Below are 24144 nucleotides of genomic sequence, written 5' to 3' on the forward strand. Positions count from 1 at the left end.
TCGTCTTTGTATCTGTAAATCGCGACGCTCAGCGGCATCGTATTCCTTGTCAACTTCCATCTTGAAACTTTGAACAGTTTTTGTGTTATCAGAATCTACGAAAAAAATTTATTCCTTAACAAAATCACCGACAGTCATTGAATGAGTATTTTTCAGGAAATATGTTTCTAGAAATTTTAAAAAAATGAATTCGAATGTTATTAAGCACTTAGCCAATATTATCCAAAAGACCGGCCTATTATGAACGGAAGACATAGGTACTTTAACCCAAGGATCATAATATCACTCCCCACCTTCGCGAGCTGACTACCACGGTGGCGCAACGACACTAGCCCAACCCGGTGGCCTACTTTAGTGGCGGCCTACTCCTAGTGCCCCTTCATAGTTCTCCAGGTCGCCCCTCCATTAGGTCGCCCCTTCCGAACCTACCAGTAATTTTAATCCAACCTTTGCGTGCCCCGAGACTCGAACTCGTGACGTGGGAAACCGCTCTGATACCAAATGTTAAGCACCTAACCAATACTATCCAAAATACCGGCCTATTAGGAGCGAAAGACATAGGTACTTAACGGACAGGACCCTAACAAATGCATACCTGGATTTAATGAAGAAAATAAAAAATGAAGCGCATCCCACTTGCGTATAAAGTTTCAGAATTAGATAAATAGTCGAACCTTCCATTAAATTCAATCCCATCAGCAAGGTGCATTGGAACCTAAAGGACTAGAAAAACTTTTAAAGATAGAAGGATTCAAACCCATTTGATAGGATGTGAACCTACAAACAAGCATAGAAAAAAAAAAAGATTTTGACCCAATTCACATAAATTGTTGGAATTAAAAGCGGATTCAAACCCAGTGAAAGATGCACATTGTAAGAATAGAACTCATAGGAAGACAAACAACTTAAGGGGGGGGTTGAACTTATATGAAAAGTTATCCGGTGTGAAACATGCAAAATGCTATCTCAGCAATTCGATCATGATCAACGACTATCTCAGGTGTTTATACCAAATGGTTTTATATATTAATAATAGGAATCAAGGGTAATTTATAAATATAAAATATATTATTAATAATAAATAATTAAGTAAATTTTAATAAAATTATATGTTAACGGAGGTAAAAGATATATCACTATCACTTGTGAAAAACTTCATTATAAATTTAAATACATTCATTATTTGAATCATTTTTTTATCAATAGAGGAGAATAACTATCATATGTTTATTGAATATTTGGGAGTATGTTTTTGAGGAAATTCTCACAAGATCATGAAATATTGAAGATTACATTTATAATAAATTTAAATAAATTGATGTCTTTTATAAATTAGAATAGATTATTAATTAAATAACAATTATTAAATAAATAAATAAATAAAAACTCCTTCCTTTGAGATTCTATTCCTCTCAGCTTTCTTTTCAACAATTTAAGACTTCCCTTGTCCACGTAAAGATTCATGCAGGTGGGACATTTGATAGAGGATTGACTGGCTAGCCGTTTTTTGGCCGATAAATTTAAACAAATTTGATTCTCCATTTTTGTTTCAACAAAATATATACTCCAGACCTAAACCAGGTAGGAGAAATCAACAAAAATGATTTGTCTTCTCTTCTTTTAAGAGATGTTTTTATCTTACATCGGAAGTTGCAGGGTGAGAGACACTTCCACAACTTGTCATTTCTACAGTCATCAAGAAGATGAGAAAGGTGGTGGTGAATCCACAGTAGAGGGAACACGAACGCCTAAAGGATTCCCGACAACGCTGCCTCGCTTGCTTGGTGCTCCTTGTGGAGAAGGCGGACTTCGATCTGAAGGTCTAAAAAAGTTTCCGATCACATCGAAGCGGTCAAACCCTTCAACTACAGCGTTTGCAACTGAAAAAACAAAAAAAACATAAGACCACTTTTCATGGTTATGCCTCAAATGGGAAGCGCCTCTGTAGATTGTAATTACCAGTGCTATAGCAGGAATGAAATTAAATTACCAGGAAGCGTTCTAATTGCTTGAGCAGAACTTGCAAAGACATGAACCAGTAGCAGCATATAGCAGGAGACGACGAGGGCTTTCGTGAGCTTATCCATTTTTGAAAACCCTTCAGCTCTGCTGTAGAATGAGAATCAAGAAGCTCAGACCTCAACTTATGCACAAGGGGAGAGACTGGATAGAGATACTTATAGTGCCGGGAGACGAGATTTTTTAAACTTTAAAGACGTGGGTGTGCTTCGATTCTAAAAGATTAAAACTATGGTCAAACAATGAGACCGGTCAATTCAAAGTTGAGAGTCGTCAAACCACCACTTTTAAAAATGGATCGAACTAGAGTTCTGAGCTCCAACAGGCTTTGTTAATTCCTATCGTCGGAGCTCCTAAGCAACAACAGTGGGCGGAAGTAGTAAAGCACGCCGGAGACTCATGATTTCAGCAGCAGACACGCTACCCACCACATTCTCGCCTACCCACAACGAATTCCAAACTAAAAAAGTTGCCCAAAAGACTGATTCACCCAAACGAGCCAAGGTTTTACGATCCGAATTCGGGAGGTGGCGTGTCATGTTAGACTCAGATGGACTGGCCCTTTGTATTTTCAGTATGTCCCTTTCATTCGTCCTGACTCCATTGTTTTAACTTGAGAAAATCACTGGAGCCAAACCTCAAGTTCTGAATCTGAGTCGCATGATTAACCATGCATGTTACCAATTTCTAGTGATAAATGTAATACTAGTGATTTCAGGGATAACCTTTTTAACTTTAAGAATTAACAGTTCCTGCTTATTAGAGATAACCCATTATCCCTTAGATGTATACTGGATCTCATACTGAGTGCAGCAAAATATGGTACGAGATCTATCTTGTTTTCTTCTCCATTCATAAAGAACAACCAGTAGACTTGGTTCAAATAATTTTCTGAAAATTTTTCTTCATTTGAAAAGTTCAATATTTGTGGCACTGCTTCTTCTGGCATACGATTATCCACAGCGGTTGATTTATTCTGAACCTTATAATTCAACTAGTTAAGAGATCTTTGATTGCGAGTTTGGTAAAAAAGATAAGCACAAGTTACAGAAATGAGAGAAAAAAAAAAAAAAAAAAGGAAGATCCGTGGAGAAACTTCCAGGGTTTAGTTCTGATATGTCTGCCTGATTGTCTGTGTTCTGATCTCTTCCTGAACTTCTCTACAATCAAACATATTTAAAAAGCGAAAGAAGTAGATGAATCGACAGTAGCGGGAGGATGCACGGCCAACGGATTCGAGAGATCCCTCACGGGTCTGTTTGGTGCAGGTATCGGAGAAGGCGGGGTTCGATCAGAAGGTCTAAAAATGTTTTTGATGACATCAATGTGATAAAGCCCTCCTTCGACAACATCTGCAACTGAAAAAGTAACATGAAAATGAAGAGAGAATCAGCCTAAGAAGGAAGCAACAAAAGCACCCAGCAATCAAGTTAAACAAACGAATGGCAAGAATGCTTGAAAACGTACCAGGAAACAATATTCTTGCTTGAGCAGAACTTGCAGAGACATGGACTAGAAGCAGAAGAGACAAGAAAACAAAGGTTGCTCTCATGTTCTTCTCCATTCGGAAATCGATCCCCAGCTTTGAAGCAGACGAGTGAGCAAGACTAAGGATTCGGAAAGTTAGAAGACGACTCAAGAGTGCTACGTGCACAGAAGAATGATATATTTATCAGGAAACTGAAACTGGACATACCCCATTAGTTACAGTCTTCTAAGAATTTTGATTACTCTCCCGTCGTATGGAATTTGTCTCTTGTGATACTTTTCTCAGATGACGGGTCTGGTTTGCGCGGTCAATCCCACGCAGCTGATTAGTTCATCGGAATACGTATCCCGTTGAAGTTTCCAATTTGTGAAATTATATCTCGAGCAGTTGACGTTGACAAGGTCTTGAAATCAGAAGAAAACACGACAAGACTAGGTAGGAGGAGTTGGTGATTGCGGAGAGACTTCAGTCTTTAGTTCAGACCACGACTGGATCCATTCATAAACCTGGTTTACTGGAATTCCAAATAGAGAAGACAAAAAATTTCTGGGAATGCATTACCAACCCATTTTAGAGCAAATCTCAAGACAAAAAAGTGTTTTTTTGCCTCCAGAATATGATTACAGAGTAAGAAACATCTTCATACTTGTCCCAATGATAAATAGATAATCTTTTAATTCTAAATCAATTTAGGATTATTCCTAACATTTGGATTGTGCTTGAGTTCATCATACAAATCTATTTTTTGAAAATAATGGAAAAAATAACTATACAAATTACAAGCTCAAAAAATTTCTAAGATTCATACGCTCACCAGTACAATAATTGATGCAAAAAAACGTTGGACTCATTTCTTGTGAAGTTTTAAACAATCATCAAAAACTACATATCCACTGAATCTGTTGCCAAAGATCAATGTAGGTTGATGATAGGCTCCAAAAACATTAAAAAGCTGCTAATATTCACAATTTTTTTTGGATTACACTGGTTTGGGGAAATGTACAAAGGCTACCGGAGAGATTATATTTATATGTCAGCTGTACAATGTCGACCACGGTGTCTATTTATATTCCCTGCCACCGCAGAATCAAGAAGAAGGAGAATGAATGGTGTCAGGTAACATGGCCACTGTTACGATGAAATATTCACAGCCAACAGGGAGACTGTACAGGTTCGACATGGACCCGGTTCCTGGAGCAGCCAATTGCGTGCTTGGATCGGAACTCAGGATATCCACTAGATCACCTTGACTAGAATTCTGGGACCGCACAGTCTTCCGCTCTATATGCACAATTTGCCCAATTATGTATTTGGGTCTTGTTGGAAGATTTTCTGCAAACAGTGCAACTGATTCTTCAGAGAGGTAGTAGTTCGAACAGTTGCGATTAATGGCTTCATAATGCCCAGCAAAGTTGAGAACAAATGCAGCAAGCTCATGGACTTCAAAACGGCCAAATGAAATTTTTTCCTTGTTTGCCTGTTAAGGAAGAGAAGATGAGAATGTTAATTTTTAGCGTTTGCTATCGGGACAAAAGTAGAAACAGTCAAATTCCCATCCACCAAAAACTTTAACACAAATAAAGACAGCCAGGTGGAAGTCATTGCATAGCCCTGGACTTGTCATCTGAGTTGGTATTTTAATGCAATCAACTAGGTTGTTCTCTAGGAAGCAGACAGACCGCTTCCAGAAAAAATTCCTCAACATGTAATGAAAACTTTTGAACCAACAAACAGAAAAAAACTCAAGGATCCAATTAGCAGCTTTTGCTATCTTCTTCCTACAAAATGGCCTTGAAACATGTCAGACTCTCCACTTACACTAGTAGTCGACTTAGGAAACTGCACCAGGAGAAATGGATGGTCAATTTCCAGTACAGGAAATTTAAAGAGCCAACTGCAGCCATCCAACAGAAGGACACAATCCTTACCCAAAGAATCTAAGACAGCTAGAAAACCAAAAATGCAGTCCTCAAATTGTAAAACATCAAAGGGTCCTCAAGGTCCCTCTCAAGAAATACTGTTTTACAGTGTTTGTGTTAGTCAACTCTAAACATCTAAAAGCTAAAAATACACCCATATAACTGTTATAGACCCTGGACAGGACTGGGCGGTTCAACTGCAACAGGTCTGTGAAATCCAGGGAAAGACGATAATCCGGCCAATCTGACCGGGTATGCAGGTTAAACCAGTGACCTGAGTAGCCCAGCGAATAGGGGAGGGGGAGGAACCAATGTTGTCAGGCTTCTCTTCCCCTCCCACCACCATGAGTGGGGTTGAAGAGAGAGGTGGCAGAGCCCCACCTCTCCCTGCCTTTCCCCACTGGCCAAAGGAGCAGGGAGAGATGGGGATCCCCCTCCCTCAGTGAATCCAAGATCAGGGGAATAAATTCCCCCGATTTTTTAAAAAAAATTGTGCTGATATCATTATAACATCATCAGTGGTTCAACCTGATTGAACTGGGTTGAACCGAAGCCGGTCACATCTCAGGTCGGGTTTTATGACATTGACCTATATAACAGCTATTACATTATTTTTATAACATGATTCATGGCCTCACTACCGTAGGAACTGTTTGTGCCATTATAAGAAAATAAAATGTGGGAAAATCATTCTCGCTTCAACCAAATTTCCTATTGATTTTTTTATTAAAAAATCTTATTGAAAATTCCCTTTGACCAGTTCTTTTGCCTTTATGTCTTATCAGGTTTTTTCCCACCATTGCCTATTAGAGCAATAGGAAACTCATTTTCCTATCACCTATAAACTTTTTTTTTTTGAGAGAGAGAATGGTGTGAATGTATTACTAAAAATAAAAATACAATCACCTATTAACTTTTTATAGGACAAGAAATTGGAGGGGACAAATTCCCCATCCCCTAAAACTGGCACACTAGAAAATTTTGAGCAAATGAAAACAGATTTTTCATTTGCACATTTTTCTTGATTTTCTATTGGCACAAACACAGCCTTACTGTGGGAAAGAGTACTGATGTTGGAACAAACACTGATGTTGGAACAAACACTGATGTTGTAACTGCCCAGTGCACTGCATGCAACTGAAGTAGAATTACTAACATTGGAACTGTGGTTATAAGGAACATAAGATACTACTCACTCATTGAATCTGAGATAGAGTCTTCGTTAATCAGATGGGTTTTTAACAGCACTAGGGATAATAATGAGTTCTTTTTTTTTTTTTTTTTTGAGAGGCATAAACTATTGATATGGAGGGTTCGACCTGGTAGAACTGCCTTCTACAGGGCCATTCATTTGTTGCAACAAACAGTTGCAACAAATAACACATAAGGCCGTAATCTCAGGGCATTGCATGGTTTTACCAGTTAGATCTGAATTTTCAACACCTTTTATACACTTGTTCTTGAGAGTCGATAAGTATGTTAGGAATCCCATAAAAAATAAAAATAAAAATACATCCTGAAGATTATTCGACAAAACTAACTTCAGAAAACTAACCTGTCTTTCAACCTGATGCTTGGCATAAAGGCTTTTAACCAATTCTTTCTTCTCTTCAAGTTCCTTGGTCAGATGGGTCTGAGCAGCCTCAGCTTGTGAGTACCTTTCTAAGAGCTCCTCACGCTGCCGAGACAGGAAGCTCACTTTCTCAGCAAGCACCCTAATACATGCACGAATGTCTGCAGTTCCATCATCTTCATTCTCATTGGCAGAGCTGATACATAAAAGCACACAAGGACATTTATCTAAAGAAAAAATATATCATAATGCCCAATTTGTCAGATACATACCAAGCAAACAAGCACATATCTACATTTATAGTTATGTATATACATATGTATAAATAAATATAAATAAACATATATATATGAGTATATATTATACACACTGAGATTTTGATGGCAAGCCTGAACTGGAAAGACTTTGGGTGCCTCAATAATGTTGAGTGATGCATTAAATATGAAGCTTACCTTGCTAATGAAAGGGCTAGAGCGCGTATTGAATTAGCAAAACCAGCAACACCACTGGGAGCTGTAACACAGGCACGCAACCTTTCAAACAGGCTCCGAATTTTGAGAGCAGAGGTACGGAGAGCACTATACTCTGAGGCCCTTCGGTCAGCAGCACACAAATTAGTGTGAGCTTCTTCTCTTGCTTCATGCAGGCAATTTTCTAGGTGTGCACAATTCATCTGTTGGAGAAGATGTACACAACTGAGAAATACATTCAGAAAAAAATACTAGTTACAAGATAATGATCAATTCAAAACAGTAGTCAGATCACGAAACTGCTTTCACTGTTAAGATAATCCATAATTTACAATAAAAATGGAATTCAATAAGAGTGCTAAAAGCATCAAAATCACCGGCTATCACGGAAAGTAGCTTTGGAGATGAAGTCTACAAGCCACTTAAACGGGAGAATAAATGTGCCATGCAATTTCTTCTGCTTTTTCCTTGTGGGAGAAAGTATCTCAACAATAATAAAGCTTATAGTCTGTAATAACAAATAGATGCTAAAGCATGTCTCACACTCATTCAGGCCATCCTATGATGTCTAAAGCTCTATAGCAGTGCCTTCATTGAGCCTTCGGAAGTTGAAGGGACTTGCTCTCAGTGATCAGCTGGTGTAAGGGATAAAAAAAACCTGCCGGGAGACATTATTGGATGGCTTTTGATGAGATTTTTAAGCTTGCCTCCAATTGTGTTTGTAAATGTCCCATGTAAACAGATCTACCAATGGTCATCACATAAGTTAGCTAATGATGGGGTCGATCTTCAATCGCTTGTTGTTTATGGCCCTGCTTCCTGATGTACTTTTCTGCCTTCGACATCTTAATACATCATTGCTTTCTTCAAAAAATAAAGTGAGCCTACCATATTTTCTAGGATTCTCATGGGTTACTCAACAATTTGAATTATATGTCACAAATTCGTAGGCTCAAAACTTCCCTTCACAATATGAGACAAACATTTACCAAAAACTTTCAGACAACCAACATCAGATACAATGCTGCCCTGATGTTTTAAGAATTGTGATTTGTCACTTGTCCTTTGTTGAATGAGAAAAAAACCCATATTGAGAAAATGTTAAGAAAAATGATTGGGTTACAAGTTGAGCAACGGGCCTCCTACATGGCTAGTCATTTTGGCATGGAACTGGCTCAACCCAACAATGATATTAAAACAGGTTATGAGTATGGACCTGAGGTCCAGTGTGTTCTCCCCAAGTTATTCGTGTTGTGTGGGCTCCATGAGGTGAGAGCCAAGTTGTTTGTGTATTGTGGACACATCACAAACCCGTTATGTTAAGTCCGGATGTAAGGGGGAGTGTTGAGTCAGAAAAAGTCCCACACAGAGAAATGTTAAGAAAAATGATTGGGTTAAGCAATAAACCTCTTAAGTGGCTAATCATTTTGGATGGAACCAGGCTCAACCCAATATCCTGATAGTAATATTATTCCTTACAGTGTCATGTCTATAAAAAAATTGCAATTTTACCAGCTTTTATCCTTTTCGTCCCCCACGGAAGAGGGTTGGGAGCAATGGGTCTAGAAAAGAACCTTTTAAAGCTGGGTCTAACTCTATTCCAGAATTGCTAACCGAAGCAAGAAATCTTTTTTTCCCAAAGTAATAAGCATAGGATCTTTCTAACCTTAGATCATTTTGCGACTAATTTTAAGACTCCTCATTCATAACCTTTTTTTTCAGCTCCTACACTTACATAATTTTGAGTGGAGATCTAGATAAATGTACGTACTTTGTTATTATGCTAAAGTTAGATCCAAGTTTATCCCAAAATGACTAGCCAAAGTTGGGTATGGGTGTATCGATCAGCTGACACGTATCAGATTTCGCCATGGCTGACAAGGGGTGTATCGATTGATACAAGCTAATATGAGGATGTGTATTGGCCGATACACATCGCATTTCAAGGCATCTGAAAGTATTGGAAAACCAATACATTCACCCTTGTTCTTCCCAAGTAACAAGAACAAGATCCTTCTAATCCTAAGTAAATGTAGAACTATTCCTAACATAGCATCAAAGAGAGGTTGTTTATTACCATATCTGAGCATTTACTTGTTCCTTCCCTAACAAAAGCTTTTAGGAAAGTTGGTAGCATTGACAATCCCAAAAAGTGATAAATAGTATTTAGTGTATGTTGTGATGGTCTTTAATGCTGCTTATAGACACTATAGTGTACCTACCATATAATGAAAGCCTACATCATGAAAATGCTAGCCTGAAATAAATCAAAATAAAATAAAATTTACGAACCAGACTATCAGGACATATGGTAGCCTCTTATCATTAAAACCAGAATATTCAAGTGCATCTCCTAAAAATGTTGCCAAATAAAAGGATTTTGGTCCAAAAATACCTGACATTCATCAAGGAGCTTCCGATTAACATCCACTTCTCTCCTGAGGTTGCTAACCTCTTCCATAGCGGCTTTGAGGTTGCCTACGGTTTCAGTGCACTGGTTTGACTTGTTTGCAAGTGCAGTCTCCAGCTCCACGAGAAGCTCATCACAAGTTTTATTGACTGAACCAGAGTCTACAGCAGTTTCAGAAGGTAAAACATCTAGAGGTGTCACTAGTTTCTCTTTCTCAGCCTTATCTCCACCTGGCAATTCATCTCTCTGTGGATCATGCATTGATGCATCCATGGAGTAACGTGAAACATCTACATTTGGCTGGTTTGACGCAGAAGGCATATCTGTCATATTTTCATCCACCCCCTCACGAACTTTGCTGGATGAACCAATAGATTGGTCCAGTTTGGGATCTAAGGATGCAGAAATACAAGAAGCTTCATCCATGGGCTCACTGGGAGTGGGGCCCTCCCTATCTCCAAACATCTCTGACTTACAATCATCAGCCCTAAGAGTCGATTCAGTGCAATCAGACACATCCTTGCTACTTGAGACTTTCTGCCCCTGCAGATACTGATCAGATAACCTGTGTTCAAGTTCTTGAATCCTTTTCTCATATGATAAGCACTGCATCTGTTTCATCTTGAGCACAGATTGAAGCTGTTTCTCATACTCATCCTTCAACTGCAAGGCTTTCTCTGTCTTTTCTGTGACACTTTTCAGTAAATTCTCCAATCTGGAATCATCCAAGGAGGTATAATCGATTTCTAGACTTAAAGAGCAAAGGCGAGCTATTGAAGAAGCTAGTTCAGCTCTTAACTGTGCATTCTCAACCTCCAACTTGCTTGTACCAGTTATTTCTACTGAACCACAACCATCTAGCAGTTCCTCCACATCGCACTTGTCAAAGGGCTCAGTCAAGGTTTCCCCAGATTCTGACAAATGAGAGCTACTACTGGCAAATGAACTCCTAGGGGTCCCACGTTTCTCAGATTTAGCTGGCCCGCCTAACAAACTCTCAGGAGCATATAGATCCAATTCAGAAATATCAATATCCAATAAGCCAGTGTCAAAAGGTGCTATGTTAACGTCGCAGTGATTAGGAGAGTCGAATAGGCCCATAGAAGCTAATATATCACGAGGGATGTAAAGACTCTGCACTTTAATAAAAGCCTCTCGTCTTCTAGCCTCAGCCTCCCTCTTCGCAGCAAGTCTTTCAGCCAGCTTGCCAACCAAGCCCATGTAGAGCTTCGTTGAAGCTTTCCTACTTGCAACCTCTGCAAGACAAGCCCTATATGCAGGCCCAACCCCACGAACCAACTTCAAGTCTTCAAAGATGTCATCCAGCCGTTCCATGGCTTCTTTGTAAGCCGGAAATTGCAACCGGATGTCTCTCACCATTGATTGGACAATTGCTACCTTCTGCATAAAATTGTGCACAAAGAGGTTCATTTCATTCTTTTTGGCCTTGCAGAAGTCCAGGAGATTCAGAATTGCAAGATCACACGCCTCCATCTTGGGGAGGTGACTCCTATCATGAACATCATACATGGGGCCCAGTGCAGACACTGCATCATGAGGTCGGAGTGAGGCTGATAACTGACAACTCAAGCAATCATCAACGAGTTTCTTCACAGTGTTGACATCTTTACTGTTACATGATAAAAGATAAATGTCTCAATGTCCTTCTTGTAAATCCAGAAAAAACACAAAAGCAACAATTGAAAGAATAAATTACGTTTCATGATTGACAAAGAAAATGGGTGAGAACACTCGGGTTTTAAGTATTGGAAGGAGTACTTAGATCAATCTCGAGCAAAGTTAATTTTTAGTTTGTACCAGGTAACCAGAACTTGGAATAGAAGTTTACAGCTATAAGCTTTTTCCCCAATCTTTTCTTTTTCCTTGTTATAAAAAGCAAAGAGAAAATATATAAAGAACCAAATATACATAGTCGACTCAACCTTCTTTGTCTCTCAACAATACTCAGTTAGTAACCACTCTTAAATCATAAAAACAAAATTAAAATTTTCAAAAAATTAAAAACCAAATTAATCAAAATAAACTTTCAACTGTGAATTAATTGGGAAGTAAAAATTGTTCACTAACACCCACATAGACCATGGACATAAAAGGATAAAGGTAAGTCTGTCCAAACATATATAACCAAAAATTTAGCCTTCCACATGATCAAGAAAATCCTAGTTTATTGAGTTAGGCCTCATTCCATTTCGAGCAAATTCGTGATCATATTCATTTGATATTTTTTTGAACTAGATTATAGAAGGAAAAGAGGAAACATCATTTGCAAAAAAAAAAAAAAAAAAAAAAAATTCAGGCCAAACAAAATACTGCCTCAGAAAATCTATGTTATTATCAGGATTGAACATAGACCTTAAGGGTGTCATATTCTAAGACAGATTAAACCATCCCACTAGCCAGTATATTAAAACAATGTAGTTATGGCAATGTCACAATACTTAATTAAGTGGTAGAGGCAAGGATTTTTGGCTGTATTGGGAGGAATTTTGTGTGAGGATAGCATAGATGATGCAGACAGCAAGGAAAGGGGAGTGACAAAAGAAATTCACATTGCACATCATGGATCTTGTAAGTTTTGGTGGGGGAGAGGATGCATAATATGACCACCTAATCATAGGGACACCAACAACCACAAAAAAATAAAAAATAAAAACCTCCAGTTCTCCCAAAATTCCCAAAAGAGCAAGATTATATGAATTTGAGTGTAAGAGCCAATTCCTAACCTTGTACAGCAATCAAAACATCAAAACAAGCAAAAATTCTGTGCACCACTTTGCTTTTACTCTGCCCTTTTATCCCTTACCAGGGCTTACAACTGTTCTTGGAGTCTACGTCTGAAGCTTCTAATTCTTGTGCTCTAAATTTCACACAAATTGGTCACAATGCCTACACCTACTTGGATCTGCCTGCAGCCTATGAGGGGGACTGATCATACACATGGATAAAGAGTGCAAAAGTGCCAGTGAAATGAGCAAGTACCACAATCATAGATAAATACTTGAGCTCACAATTTAAGTTCTTACGAGAAACATATAAACCAAATAGAACAGTAGAAAATGCATAGATGTTACAGAAAAATAAATCAGAAAATGGCATGGGTAGGTCCTGTAGGTGCATCTAGAAAGAAAGTTTCTTGTCCCTCTTATTGGGTTTGCAGAAGGTCTGCAAGATTATGACATCTTCATAATAATACAGGTCAAACTTTGTCATAACTATACACTCTCTGCAATTCTGATACTGCTGTTATAAAAAAACCGTATGAAAATATCAAAGGCGTGCAAAACAAAATGTGAATTGCGGAAAAGGTACAAGGGCTATAGAAATATTCAAACAAAGACTATCAGTAGAAGAAAAACCAACCTTAAAGATTGCATAATGCTCTTCTGCTCATTGAGGTATCTCTGGTGCTCCTTTATTGTGGTCTCCACCTCCGCAATACTTGTGGAAGCTCTAGTTAAATTTAAATCTCCAACTCTCCGCTTTAATTCCCCAAAAACAGTCTTGAGTTGTTGAACCTTAGACTCAAACTGCTTGTGTGAAGTCCCACAATTCTCAGCCCACTTCCTCAGATTTTCCTCCTTCACAAAATCCAACAAACACTTTCTTGATTCTGTTTGCAAAGATGGGTGCAATTTGCAAGACCTTAATTTCTCTACGTCCCTCCTAAAATTGACCAAAAGGTCCCCATGGTAGCGGTGTTGCCGTAAATAGCATTTCATAAAATCCATGTAAGTTGGATAGATCATTCGATAATGATGATCCATACTATCCGTTGCAGTCCCTAACGCCCTCTCTTGAACCCGTAGCTCCCTCAATAGTTGCTCAGAGACCTCAATTTTGGCTTGGGTGAATCCATAAATTGCATGACCCCTTTGAAAATGGTAACGGAATTGCCGTTCATAGGACGGTAGGGCCTTGAGAGCAGGATCTGGTGCATCATCCAAAGGATGAGGATTTTGAGAGGAGGAAGGGGAAGTAGGGATAACGAGTTCAGGAATAGTGATCTCTTCTGGAGGTGGAACTGGTGAGTCTTGGTGGAGTCTAGCACGGTTATAAAGGAAGACCTCTTGCCCTTCGCGAGGGAGTTTATAGACTGATAATTGGCGTTGTGGTTCAAGCTTTGCGTCAAGATATAGAAGTAGTTGATCATTAAATTGAATCCCTGTCACTGCTTCTATATATCTTTGCACAGCTTCAACAGACGTGGATTCATCACAATCTAGTTCAACTGTGTGACCGTTTTCTGCGATTTGAACAACGAGCTTCCTGCCCAGAACCAATTCCTCTGTAACAATAGAACTCATGCTGTACCAACAAAATGCGAGTCCAATACGAAAACGCCACAAGCAACAGAAGATGGTTACACCAGTCAGGATTCACGAGCAGGCACTCACTAAACCGAAACCAAATCACAACCCAGCCACTATAACAAACCTCCCTCAACACCGCCCAACCAGATTATCCAAAAAACCAACGCGTCTCCAGAACCAGCAACAAATCCTCCAAAGATAAGTCTAAGTCCCGTCTTCAATAACACAAAACAGAGTGCTTCGCGAAAAGAATATAATGGAATGAAACCGAAAAGCAATCTTCCACAGAGCCCTAAATCCCACGCTCCACCAACGCAAAACCCAATTACACAAAACCAGACAATGACGCTTTCAAGAGCATGCCCCAATTCTAAAAACCAAACAATCAAAAAAACAGAAAGCCACCGAATTTCTCCCTTACCCCTACAAAGAACGCGAAATAAGTATTCCAATAGTTGAACTGATTTTTTTCTCCAAATATAAAGACCCAGAACTAAAAACACATGAACTAAGGTGATTTAAGCATTAAAGTGAATGAGGAAAACGAAACCCTCAGAGTGAGTTAAAGCGTATCAGCAGGCTTCCAGAAAAATGAAAGAAAGTTTAGATTGTTGGTAAAACTCAAGGGAGAGGAAAAAGAATAGGTTAAGAGGAAGAACAAGGAAACCCGATTAGAGAAGAAGTCGGGCTTTCACGAAGGGAAGAACCTTCTGGGGCAAGCAACAAAGACGATTAATTTGTCACCCACCCTTTAGCAGAAGAGCTCCCCTCTCTTTCTTTCTTTCATAAGACGAAGCTTTGGAAGGAACACACTCAGCCTTCCCCCCATTTTTCTCTAACCATAATTTTTTTATTTTCTACAATATTTCATATACTTGAAATTTTAAAATATTTGAAATTAGGTATTTTTTCAGAAAAAAAAAAAAAAAAAAAAAAAAAGGGCTCAACCCCAACCACCAAGATCATGTGATCTTAATCGGACCCACGAATGATGATGGGTCCTACAAATATGTACAAAATTCATCATGCTAACGGGCCCACTGACGACAATTACCGAGTTAGTGCCTGCAGTGCCCATGATGATGGAGTCATGCATGATTCATCAACCCATATTTGTTTCCCGTCTCGTTAATTGAATCCATTGACGGTGGCTCCTCCGTGGATTAACAAAACGCATCGCTAATCACGATGTGTTATCCTTTTCCTGAAAGTTCCGTCCAAGAGGTGGGTGAAGCGGCCCCGCCTGCCAAGATTTTCCTTTCGTTGCAGAAAAGGCGAAGCTTACGAGTGGTTTCCTCTTGCATCACTTGTCACTCTCATTGAAGCAGTGTTTAAAATTGAGGTTCATGTGAATGAAAACGATTTTTTTCAGAAGACTCGGATCCAGTTTGTACAACTGCGCGCATTTGTCCCTCGTTAATATAATAGTCTGAGTTTGCAAGATCGAAACCTCTAAATGCAAAGTCAAGAATCCTCATAGTTCGGAGTACCAAAAGTCTGCAAATTAAAACTGGATTAAACTATCAAAGAGGAAGGAGAAATGGGTGCAAAGAGAGTACCAACTGGGACGGACTTGGATTGTTCTTAAACGGTTTGTGGAAACGAAGAGTTTGGGAAAGTTCCAAGTGATAATACTTTCAAATGGGAGAAAAGGCCGCAGATGCAGATCTTAAAACAAAAGGAAAGTCACATGCTCGCCTTCCACTGGCATTCAGAGGGATTGGAAAGAAGAGTTGGAGACAAGAAAGGAGACATACCCCATGTGCCCCTTTCCTCATCTTATCACTTTGTCATCCTCCGCTTGAGGTCATGATCCTGCCAACTAAGTACGAGTATTCATCCAACAGGAAGCCCCCTTGCAGTTTCGGATTTCCTTTTTCTTGTGGCCTTCGGTTTCGCTTTCTTTCAATTTTCTTCACGGTCGTCATATTGATGGAAGCCTGTTTAGACTCTAACCTCAATCTGCTGATTAAAATAGGCTTGAAGAGACTCTATCCATGTGATTCACGTCTGAGATTGTGACCTTTTTGTCTGTAATTTGATGATGCAGATTGGATAATTAATCTTGTTCCAATCTGGGCTCTGATTCTTTGTAATGGATGGATTAGTCAAACTGTAAAAGCATGATTAGTTATATTAATTTTAATCTTCCATCAAATTCTTGGTTAAACTAAAGATTTAATGCTTTAACATACTAGATGAGATCGGCCATTTTCCAAGTAACAAAAACAAAACCTCTCTAGAATCGAATTCTCTTGTAACAAAGGCATACAGTAACACTCAAAAATACTATTTCAATTACTTATAGATTCTCTCATTCACATCGTTGGCTTAAATAGCCGTTTTACAAACTATACATGGAGAGTTGAGTGATTAACGGAAATCACGTATTTACAGAGATTACAAAATATGTACTGAGAAGGTAAAATTATATTTCTTCATAAGGGAAGACATCTCAGCCCTCCCCCTCAAGTTGGTGCATAGATATCACTCATGCCCAACTTGTCGAGACAATTGTAAAAAACTCGGTAAGACACTGTCTTGGTCAGCACATCGGCAAGCTGATCTTGAGACCAAACATGAGGGACTTCAATGATTTTTGCTTCTAGTTTTTCCTTAATAAAGTGTCTATCAACTTCAACGTGTTTAATTCTATCATGTTGGACTGGGTTATGGGCAATATCACATGTTGCCTTACTATCACAGTATAATTTCATAGGATTTGTCTGCTCAATGTGTAATTCTTGTAGGAGATTTTTTATTCATAATAATTCACATATTGCCATAGCCATTCCCCAGTATTCGGCTTCAGCTGACGATCTAGCCACCACCTCTTGTTTTTTACTTCTCCAAGTCACCAAATTTTCACGTACAAATGTGAAGTATCCAGATGTAGATCGTCGATCCTCTATTGACCCAGCCCAATCAGCATCGGTATAACTTTCCATTTTCAAGTCACCTCCTTTTTTAAACAAAATTCTTTTTTCTGGAGTTGATTTCAAATAGCGCAAGATACGGTTGACGGCATTTATATGTTATTCACTTGGAGAGTGCATAAACTGACTAACCACGCTTAGTACATAAGCTAAGGTCTGGTATGTGCAAGATACATTGACCTCCGAACTAGTCTCTGATAACGTTCCTTGTTAGCAGGGACTTGATCTGAATGTGTTCCTAGTTTCAAATTATCTTCAATAGGAGTATTGACTGGACTACATGTTATCATACCAGTTTCCTTCAATAAATCCAAAGCATATTATCGTTGAGATAGAAAAATTCCCTCCTTGATCTTGACACTTCAATACCAAGAAAATATTTTTTAAGTAGCCAAAATCTTTCATTTCAAACTCTTTAGCAAAATGATTTTGCAATGTTTTCTTTTCTTCTGGATCATTCCCAGTTACTATCATATCATCAACATACATGATAAGAGTTGTGATGGCCTCCTTGTTATATTTCAGGAAGAGAGTATGATCTGAGTTGCTTTGCTCGTATCCGATAGATTTCATAAAATTTGTGAACCTTCCAAACCACGCCCTCGGGGACTACTTCAAACCATATAGGGATTTTCTCAATTTACATACTTGTTTGCATCCTTTGTTTAGCATAATACATCTGGGAGTTAATTCCATATATACTTCTTCTTGGAAATCTCCATGCAAAAATGCATTTTTAACATCAAACTAATATAAGGGTCAGTCAAAATTCACAGCCAGAGATAATAGAATCTGAACAATATTGATTTTGGCCACTGGTGCGAATGTCTCCATATAATCGATCTCATAGGTTTGAGTATATCCTTTAGCGACAAGCCTTGCTTTGAACATTTCAATGGTGCTATCAGCTTTATATTTAATGGTAAATACCCACTTACATCCGACTGGTGTCTTTCCTATAGGTAGGTCAACCATTTCCCATGTTGAATTCTTTTGGAGGGAACTCATTTCTTCATTCATAGCTTATTTCCACTTAGGATCTGTCAAAGCTTCCTGCACACTATTAGGAATAGATATAGCAGATAATTGATTCACAAATACTTCATTTGCCTTTGACAATCTATGATAAAACACAAAGTTATGCATGAGATACTGAGATTTAGAGGTGAGAAGAGGTTTACAATTGACTTTAGGTTTTCCTCTTGTGGTTCGATGAAGTAGCACTCTTAGTTGAGTTTCAGAACTTACTTGGGGCTTAGACATAGACTCAGACTCAGAAGGCAATTGATCCATTGGTACATTATGAAGGGGGGAAAATGCCAGTTGAAACTCTGGTTGCATATCTTCCATCAGGTCTTGTCTCTCTCTATCCTGCGAAGATGTCGACTGAGACTCTGGTTGCATCACTTGTCTGTCTCCATCCTGTGAATCATGCTCATTTGTATCATTTTGATGTTCACTGCTATAATCTGAATACTTACCACTTGTAGTATCCAAGATATCCAAATGATGATTAAGAGTTTGCAATTCAATCCTGTTCTCCCCCTGAATTGAGGATTCGGGAGCAGAATAATACATGTGATCTTTATGAAATACCACATCAAGGGTGACATACAATTTGCAAGAGGGAGGATGATAACATCTATAACCTTTTTGATGTTGAGCATAACCAACAAAGACACACTTGAGAGCTCGAGGTTCCAATTTATTTCTCAGTGGCTTATGGAGATGAACAAAGGCTACACACCCAAAAACTCTAGGTGGCAGATTCAACACAGCAGGTGAACTTATAGTTTCATGAAGAACACTCAAGGGAGTCTTGAATTGTAATGCACTCGAGGGTACTCGGTTGAGAAGATAAGTTGCAGTTGTGATGGTTTCACCCCAATAACTAACCGACATATGAACTTCAAACAAGGAAGCACGAACAACCTCAAGAAGGTGGCGGTTCTTTCGCTCTGTAACCCCATTTGGTTGAGGGGTGTACGCACAAGTAGTTTGATGACTAATACCATGATCATCTAGATACTCTTTCAAACCTTGATTAACAAATTCTCCACCATTGCCACTGTGAAGAGTTTGTATTGTAGAATGGTACTGAATGGCTACCATTTTGTGAAATTGTTTGAACAGTGAACTAACTTCACTTTTTGATTTCATTAAGCAAATCCAAGTCATTCGGGTGTGATCATCAATAAAGAAAACAAACCATCTTTTATCACTCAGAGAGACTATATTTGTTGGACCCCATACATCAAAGTAGATAATCATAAAGGGTGTTGGACTCCTATTCATGCTTATTTGAAATGGAATACGATGGTTTTTAGCCAATTCACATGCCTCACACTTAAAATCTGAAACATATAATCTAGCAAATAGTTTTGGAAACAGTTTCTTTAAATAACCAAAAGATGAGTGACCCAACCTTTTATGCCATAACCAAATCTCATTTTCTGCAGATTTATTCATGGAGAATGCTTGAGTTAATTGATGAGAACTCTCTAGCATCAGATCAAGGAGATAGAGTTTCCCCCTTCTAGTACCATAACCAATTGTCTTCCGAGTTCGAATGTCCTTAAACACACAATGGTTAGGCAAAAAAATCACAATACAATACAAAGTTCGAGTTATTTGAGCCATTGATAATAAATTATGATGGAGGGTCTGAACAACTAATACAGAATCAAGACTCAGATTTTTAGTGGGAGTGATGGAACCTTCTCCAATAACATGAGAGGGAGTACCATTTGTTGTAGATACAATATGTTGTTCAGATGGTTTCATAATTTCAACATGATGATTGTCAAAGGTCATATAATATGTAACACCAGAATCAATTATTCATTCACTATTTCTTATAGGAGTGGAAGTATTAAGAACCTTATCAGATGTAGCGGAGGTGGAGGGTTCTACTACTGCAACGAAAGCATGATTATTTGGTTTAGTGTTCCGTTTGCAAAGTGCTTTAGTAGGATCCCACCATTCTGGATACCCAATAAGTTCATAACATCTTGACTTTGTATGCTCAGTCTCACCACAGTGAGTACAAATACGCTCTAGTTTTTATTTCTTCGACATGATACAAGAAGATCGGTGATGATCACCCAAAAATACTAGTCCGGTTCCCTTTCTGTTCGCTGGGTTAATCCAGATTGGGTCTTTGATTCCGGTCCGGTTCACTTTCTGAATAAGACTCCATCAATTTTTTTCGGTCCGGTCTAATTCCCGCCACTGGGTTGAGCCGGTTTGGGTCTCTGTTTCCAGTTTGATCCAGTCTTTGAAAAGATCTGGTTTAGTCCGATTCGCTTACTCTTGCTGGGTTGATCTTGGTCCAGTCCGTGACCGGGTTGCTCAGCAAAATAATAAAACCGGGACCTAAGTTTAAGTGGGAAAAATTAAATTTCTTGTACCTCGTCTTCTTCATTGAGACAGTGCCTCTCTTCCTCTTCGTCGGCATCGATTGGGCTGGCGATTTGCTGGAAGGCCATCGTCGTCGTCGTCAGTGACATATGGAAGGTTTGTCGGAGTAGGTTCGTCTTCGTCGAGATGCACACTGGTGCGGCACTGGTGAGGCTCTTCGTCGTCGGTCGGCGACGTTTTTTTATGGAAGGCCGATCGCTGGAAGGTGGTTCGGTGGCGGTTCGTTGGCGGATTTCCGGAGTTTGGGTGGCGGCGGTTTTGTGTTACAACGATGGCCAAAGAGAAACGCAAACAGCGTTTTATTCGTTCATGGAGCAAACCTACTCTATGTTTTTTTTCGACGATAGAGTTGAAGACCGAGCGGTGGCTCGGCTAAGGTCGTCGGCGACCAGCGGAACTTCCGAACAGCGAATAAGATTATAGGACAGAGCTTTCTCTGTTCTTCGATAACTGAGATTTTGGGACAGAGCTTTCGCTTTGTTCTTCGGTGACTGAGATTTCAGGATAAAGCTTTCGCTCTGTTCTTCGGCTATGAGAGACTACGAACAAAGCTTTCCTCGGCGACGAGAAGGAGAAGGAGAAGGATTCTTTTGCTCTGATACCAACTCAAAAATACTACTTCAATTACTTTCATATTTTCTCTATCACATCGTCGGCTTAAATAGTCGTTTTACAAACTATACATAGAGAGTTGAGTGATTAATGGAAATCACGTAATTACAGAAATTATAGAATATGTACTAAGAAGGTAAGATTATATTTCTTCGTAAAGGAATAAATCTCAACAGTAACCAATATCTCAATCTTGTATTTCATCTTGTTTGCGTCTCAAGAATTTCGCTTATTGGACTCTCCTCCTTGCCATAAGTAATACAGGGCTAGAAGAAATTCAGAAGAATGAAAAAATAAGAACCAGTTGTTATAGTGAGGCAACATGCAGTGAGAATCAAACTCGGATTGGTCACTGCAGTTGGTCGCTACTGTCCTTTAATTTTAGCCTCTATGACCAGCCGAAGAGATTGTCCAAAAGATAAACAAGCACCAAAGAGACTGGGTACAACAGACAGGCCACCCCACTGGTCCAAAGTGGGAATTTGGAGTAGAAGCTAGCAGGGATACCTATTACGGAAGAAACCACAAGAATCACCAATGTCTCAGCAGAGAAGTCCCAAGACAAGCGGCGGATGTAGACAAGGGCCAAGAAGACAGACAAGCAGAGGGTATTGTTCATCGTCACCCTTCCATAAATCTGCAGCAGCAACAACAACAAAAGATTTTTTAACTTCAAAAGAGTGTTTTATTTCCTTTTGAGAGGAGAAGAAGAAGAAGAAGAAACCAAGCAAAGATGGAATGGAAACAAGTGAGAGAAACAAACCTCAGAGAATGCTAAAGAGGTGCTCTTTTGCTTCTTAAGCATGGCAAATTTGATTGCTGTCACAGCTTCACTGAAGTTAGTAGCCAAAGGCATAGCTATAAATGAGACATAGAAAGAAGGTATACTGGTGGCCTGTGAGAATTCTATTACAGCGTCCACAAGTGGGTCTGCAAAGAATGCTGCAATGAGAGTTCCCAGAAGCAACAACAACAATGCCTTAACAATAGCCCATGAAGAATTATGGACATTCTCTACATTGTTATCACTTTTATCCAGCAGTCTGTCATACTCTGCCCTTGTTTTCTGCAAATTTATTTTGATTAGTCCAAGATTTTTCAGTTTGCTTCTTCATATTTTTGAATGATTCTAGTGAAGAAGCTCACCTCATAATAATTTGATGGTACTGACTTTACTGAAGGACCTTGACTGGTTATAGCGTGATTTGCCTTAACAATCCATTCTGAAATTCCTTCTACAAACTCTGTTTTGTCAATCACTTTGTCACTTGATGTATCGAATTCTTTGATCACTTCTTCCACTGCATTCTCAGGGTCCAACTCTATGCCCACAAACTGGATCCCCAACAGAAATGCTCTTAGCTCACTGGCTGATATGACACAATCTGAATTGCTATCTATTTTGTCAAATAACCTGTAATCAACAAGAAAATATGATCGTGATGCCAGATTACCAGAAGCTTAATGGAAAATCATAGAATCTGAAAACATGAAGAAATTATACATAAAGACTAACCTTTGAATAAGATCTAAGTTGGTTTCACCATCTCTGTTTACAAGATTTCCCAGTGATTCCCTGTTCAAAAGTCTTAGAAGCCCTGATATTACGTGGTTATGCTTTGCATATTCTAGTCTTCTTCTCTGAATCCAAGGCTGGAACACCTGAAAAGCATAATTGGAGGAGAAGTAATTCAGAGAGGCACAGTAACAGAATTGCCTTTCACATTTTGACTTGTCCAGAACATGAATGGCTTACCTGGTAGAGGCAATAACACAGTAGAAATGCCAGGGAAATAGCCAAAGAAGTCGAGACCGCGATTCGACTTCCAGAAGACAGGTGAAAAACTTTTGGCACTTGAACTATGATTAATGGGATCAGAGACATAACCATGATTCTGGCAGCGTAACCAGTAGCCAAATCAGCAGCGACTCCGGACCCTGCATGGATGAAAATAAGTGTCCTTTAGTTACATCTAAAGCTTGGAAATGTGGGTTGAAAAAATCAACGATGAGGTGAAGAACATACCTGTTGGGCTGAAACTTGTGGTAGTAGAATATTCTGCAAAATTAACTCTTCCGACGAACACACAGGAGCCCCACAAGAGGGTTAGAAGCATGATGGTGGAGCCAGAAAGCATGCCCGTTCCTATCAAAACTTTATGTTGAACAATCTCTCTACTTCCAGAAAGACCAGATACTGCAAAAGCAAATCCATTTGTGAGCCCCTCTATTGTCGAACCGATTATAAAGTCTTAAACCAGTAACTGATTTAGCTTTGCATTTTTCTGCATCCATTTATAAACAATGTAGGATGGGTAACTTTTGCTCCATTTAGCTTTGAATTGTTAACGAGTTGCACACACAAAAGAGATCGTCTATTCCTTATTCATTTCAATGAATACCTGTTAAGGGAACACAATAAAAGGGACTCGAAGAGGCTTACCAAGGATGATTAGGGACTCCGGGAGGGCGTCGAGGACGGGAAGAAGGAAGCCGCCGACGACTCCAGGACCTAGCATCCGGATAAGCAGCTCGTTGCCGCTGGAAATACACCTCGCCGACAGGTACATGAGCCCCCCGATGATGACCAAGTTCCCCACCACGCTCGTCGCGCAAAACATCATCCCGTACGTCTGGTCACAGCTCTTCGACGCCGGAAGACGTAGCAGCGGTGATGATGGCCCATGGGGGGTCCCATCGGACTCCAGTTCGGAACTAAGGTCGTCTCCTCCGACAGGATGGGCGCGAACCAATGCAGTTTGTAGAAGGGAGAATAGAAGAAGAAAGGCGAAAGAAGCTTTTGCTACGGTGGCCATTCGTTCGGAGGAAGATGGTCCTCGACGCTCTTCATGGCAAACTGGTCTAAAGTCTAAATAGAAAAACAGAAGATGGTTTCGTAAAAGTTTCACCGAATAGACGTCTAAGCTTCATTCAGTTTTCTGAACTTTGCTTGCCCGCGTAAAAC

At 39.3% G+C, this 24144-nt stretch overlaps 2 protein-coding genes across 2 annotated transcripts; both read right to left on the reverse strand.

The window, feature by feature from the left end:
* Positions 1-4292: 4292 nt before the first annotated feature.
* LOC137950597 (autophagy-related protein 11-like) lies at positions 4293-14989 on the reverse strand. The gene is made up of 5 exons (XM_068797153.1): positions 13262-14989; positions 9866-11510; positions 7453-7673; positions 6983-7196; positions 4293-4985 (listed from the first exon to the last, which is right to left on the reverse strand). Exons 1-5 carry the CDS (start codon positions 14203-14205, stop codon positions 4596-4598), a joined length of 3414 nt encoding a protein of 1137 aa, XP_068653254.1. The 5' UTR covers positions 14206-14989; the 3' UTR covers positions 4293-4595.
* A 6403-nt stretch (positions 14990-21392) lies between these two features.
* LOC137950189 (sodium/calcium exchanger NCL1-like) lies at positions 21393-23995 on the reverse strand. Its single transcript, XM_068796573.1, has 7 exons — positions 23623-23995; positions 23206-23376; positions 22936-23117; positions 22696-22841; positions 22326-22593; positions 21943-22245; positions 21393-21816 (listed from the first exon to the last, which is right to left on the reverse strand). Exons 1-7 carry the CDS (start codon positions 23993-23995, stop codon positions 21568-21570), a joined length of 1692 nt encoding a protein of 563 aa, XP_068652674.1. The 3' UTR covers positions 21393-21567.
* Between the last annotated feature and the right edge of the window lie 149 nt (positions 23996-24144).

This window comes from Aristolochia californica, unplaced genomic scaffold, assembly GCF_029961685.1.
Source record: "Aristolochia californica isolate CCGP_79_NKW_82.1479 unplaced genomic scaffold, dmAriCali1.0.hap1 SCAF_14, whole genome shotgun sequence".
NCBI lineage: Eukaryota > Viridiplantae > Streptophyta > Magnoliopsida > Piperales > Aristolochiaceae > Aristolochia > Aristolochia californica.

Coding starts and splice junctions, on each gene's coding strand:
- LOC137950189 (XM_068796573.1), bottom strand. CDS start 23,995: ATGGCCACCGTAGCAAAAGCTTCTTTCGCCTTTCTTCTTCTATTCTCC. Junction 22,842..22,935: donor TGTGTTATTGCCTCTACCAG/GTAAGCCATTCA, acceptor TATGCTTTTCAG/GTGTTCCAGCCTTGGATTCA. Junction 22,246..22,325: donor TACCATCAAATTATTATGAG/GTGAGCTTCTTC, acceptor ATAAATTTGCAG/AAAACAAGGGCAGAGTATGA.
- LOC137950597 (XM_068797153.1), bottom strand. CDS start 14,205: ATGAGTTCTATTGTTACAGAGGAATTGGTTCTGGGCAGGAAGCTCGTT. Junction 7,674..9,865: donor AGCTCCTTGATGAATGTCAG/GTATTTTTGGAC, acceptor CTTCTCCAACAG/ATGAATTGTGCACACCTAGA. Junction 7,197..7,452: donor CTAGCCCTTTCATTAGCAAG/GTAAGCTTCATA, acceptor TTTATGTATCAG/CTCTGCCAATGAGAATGAAG.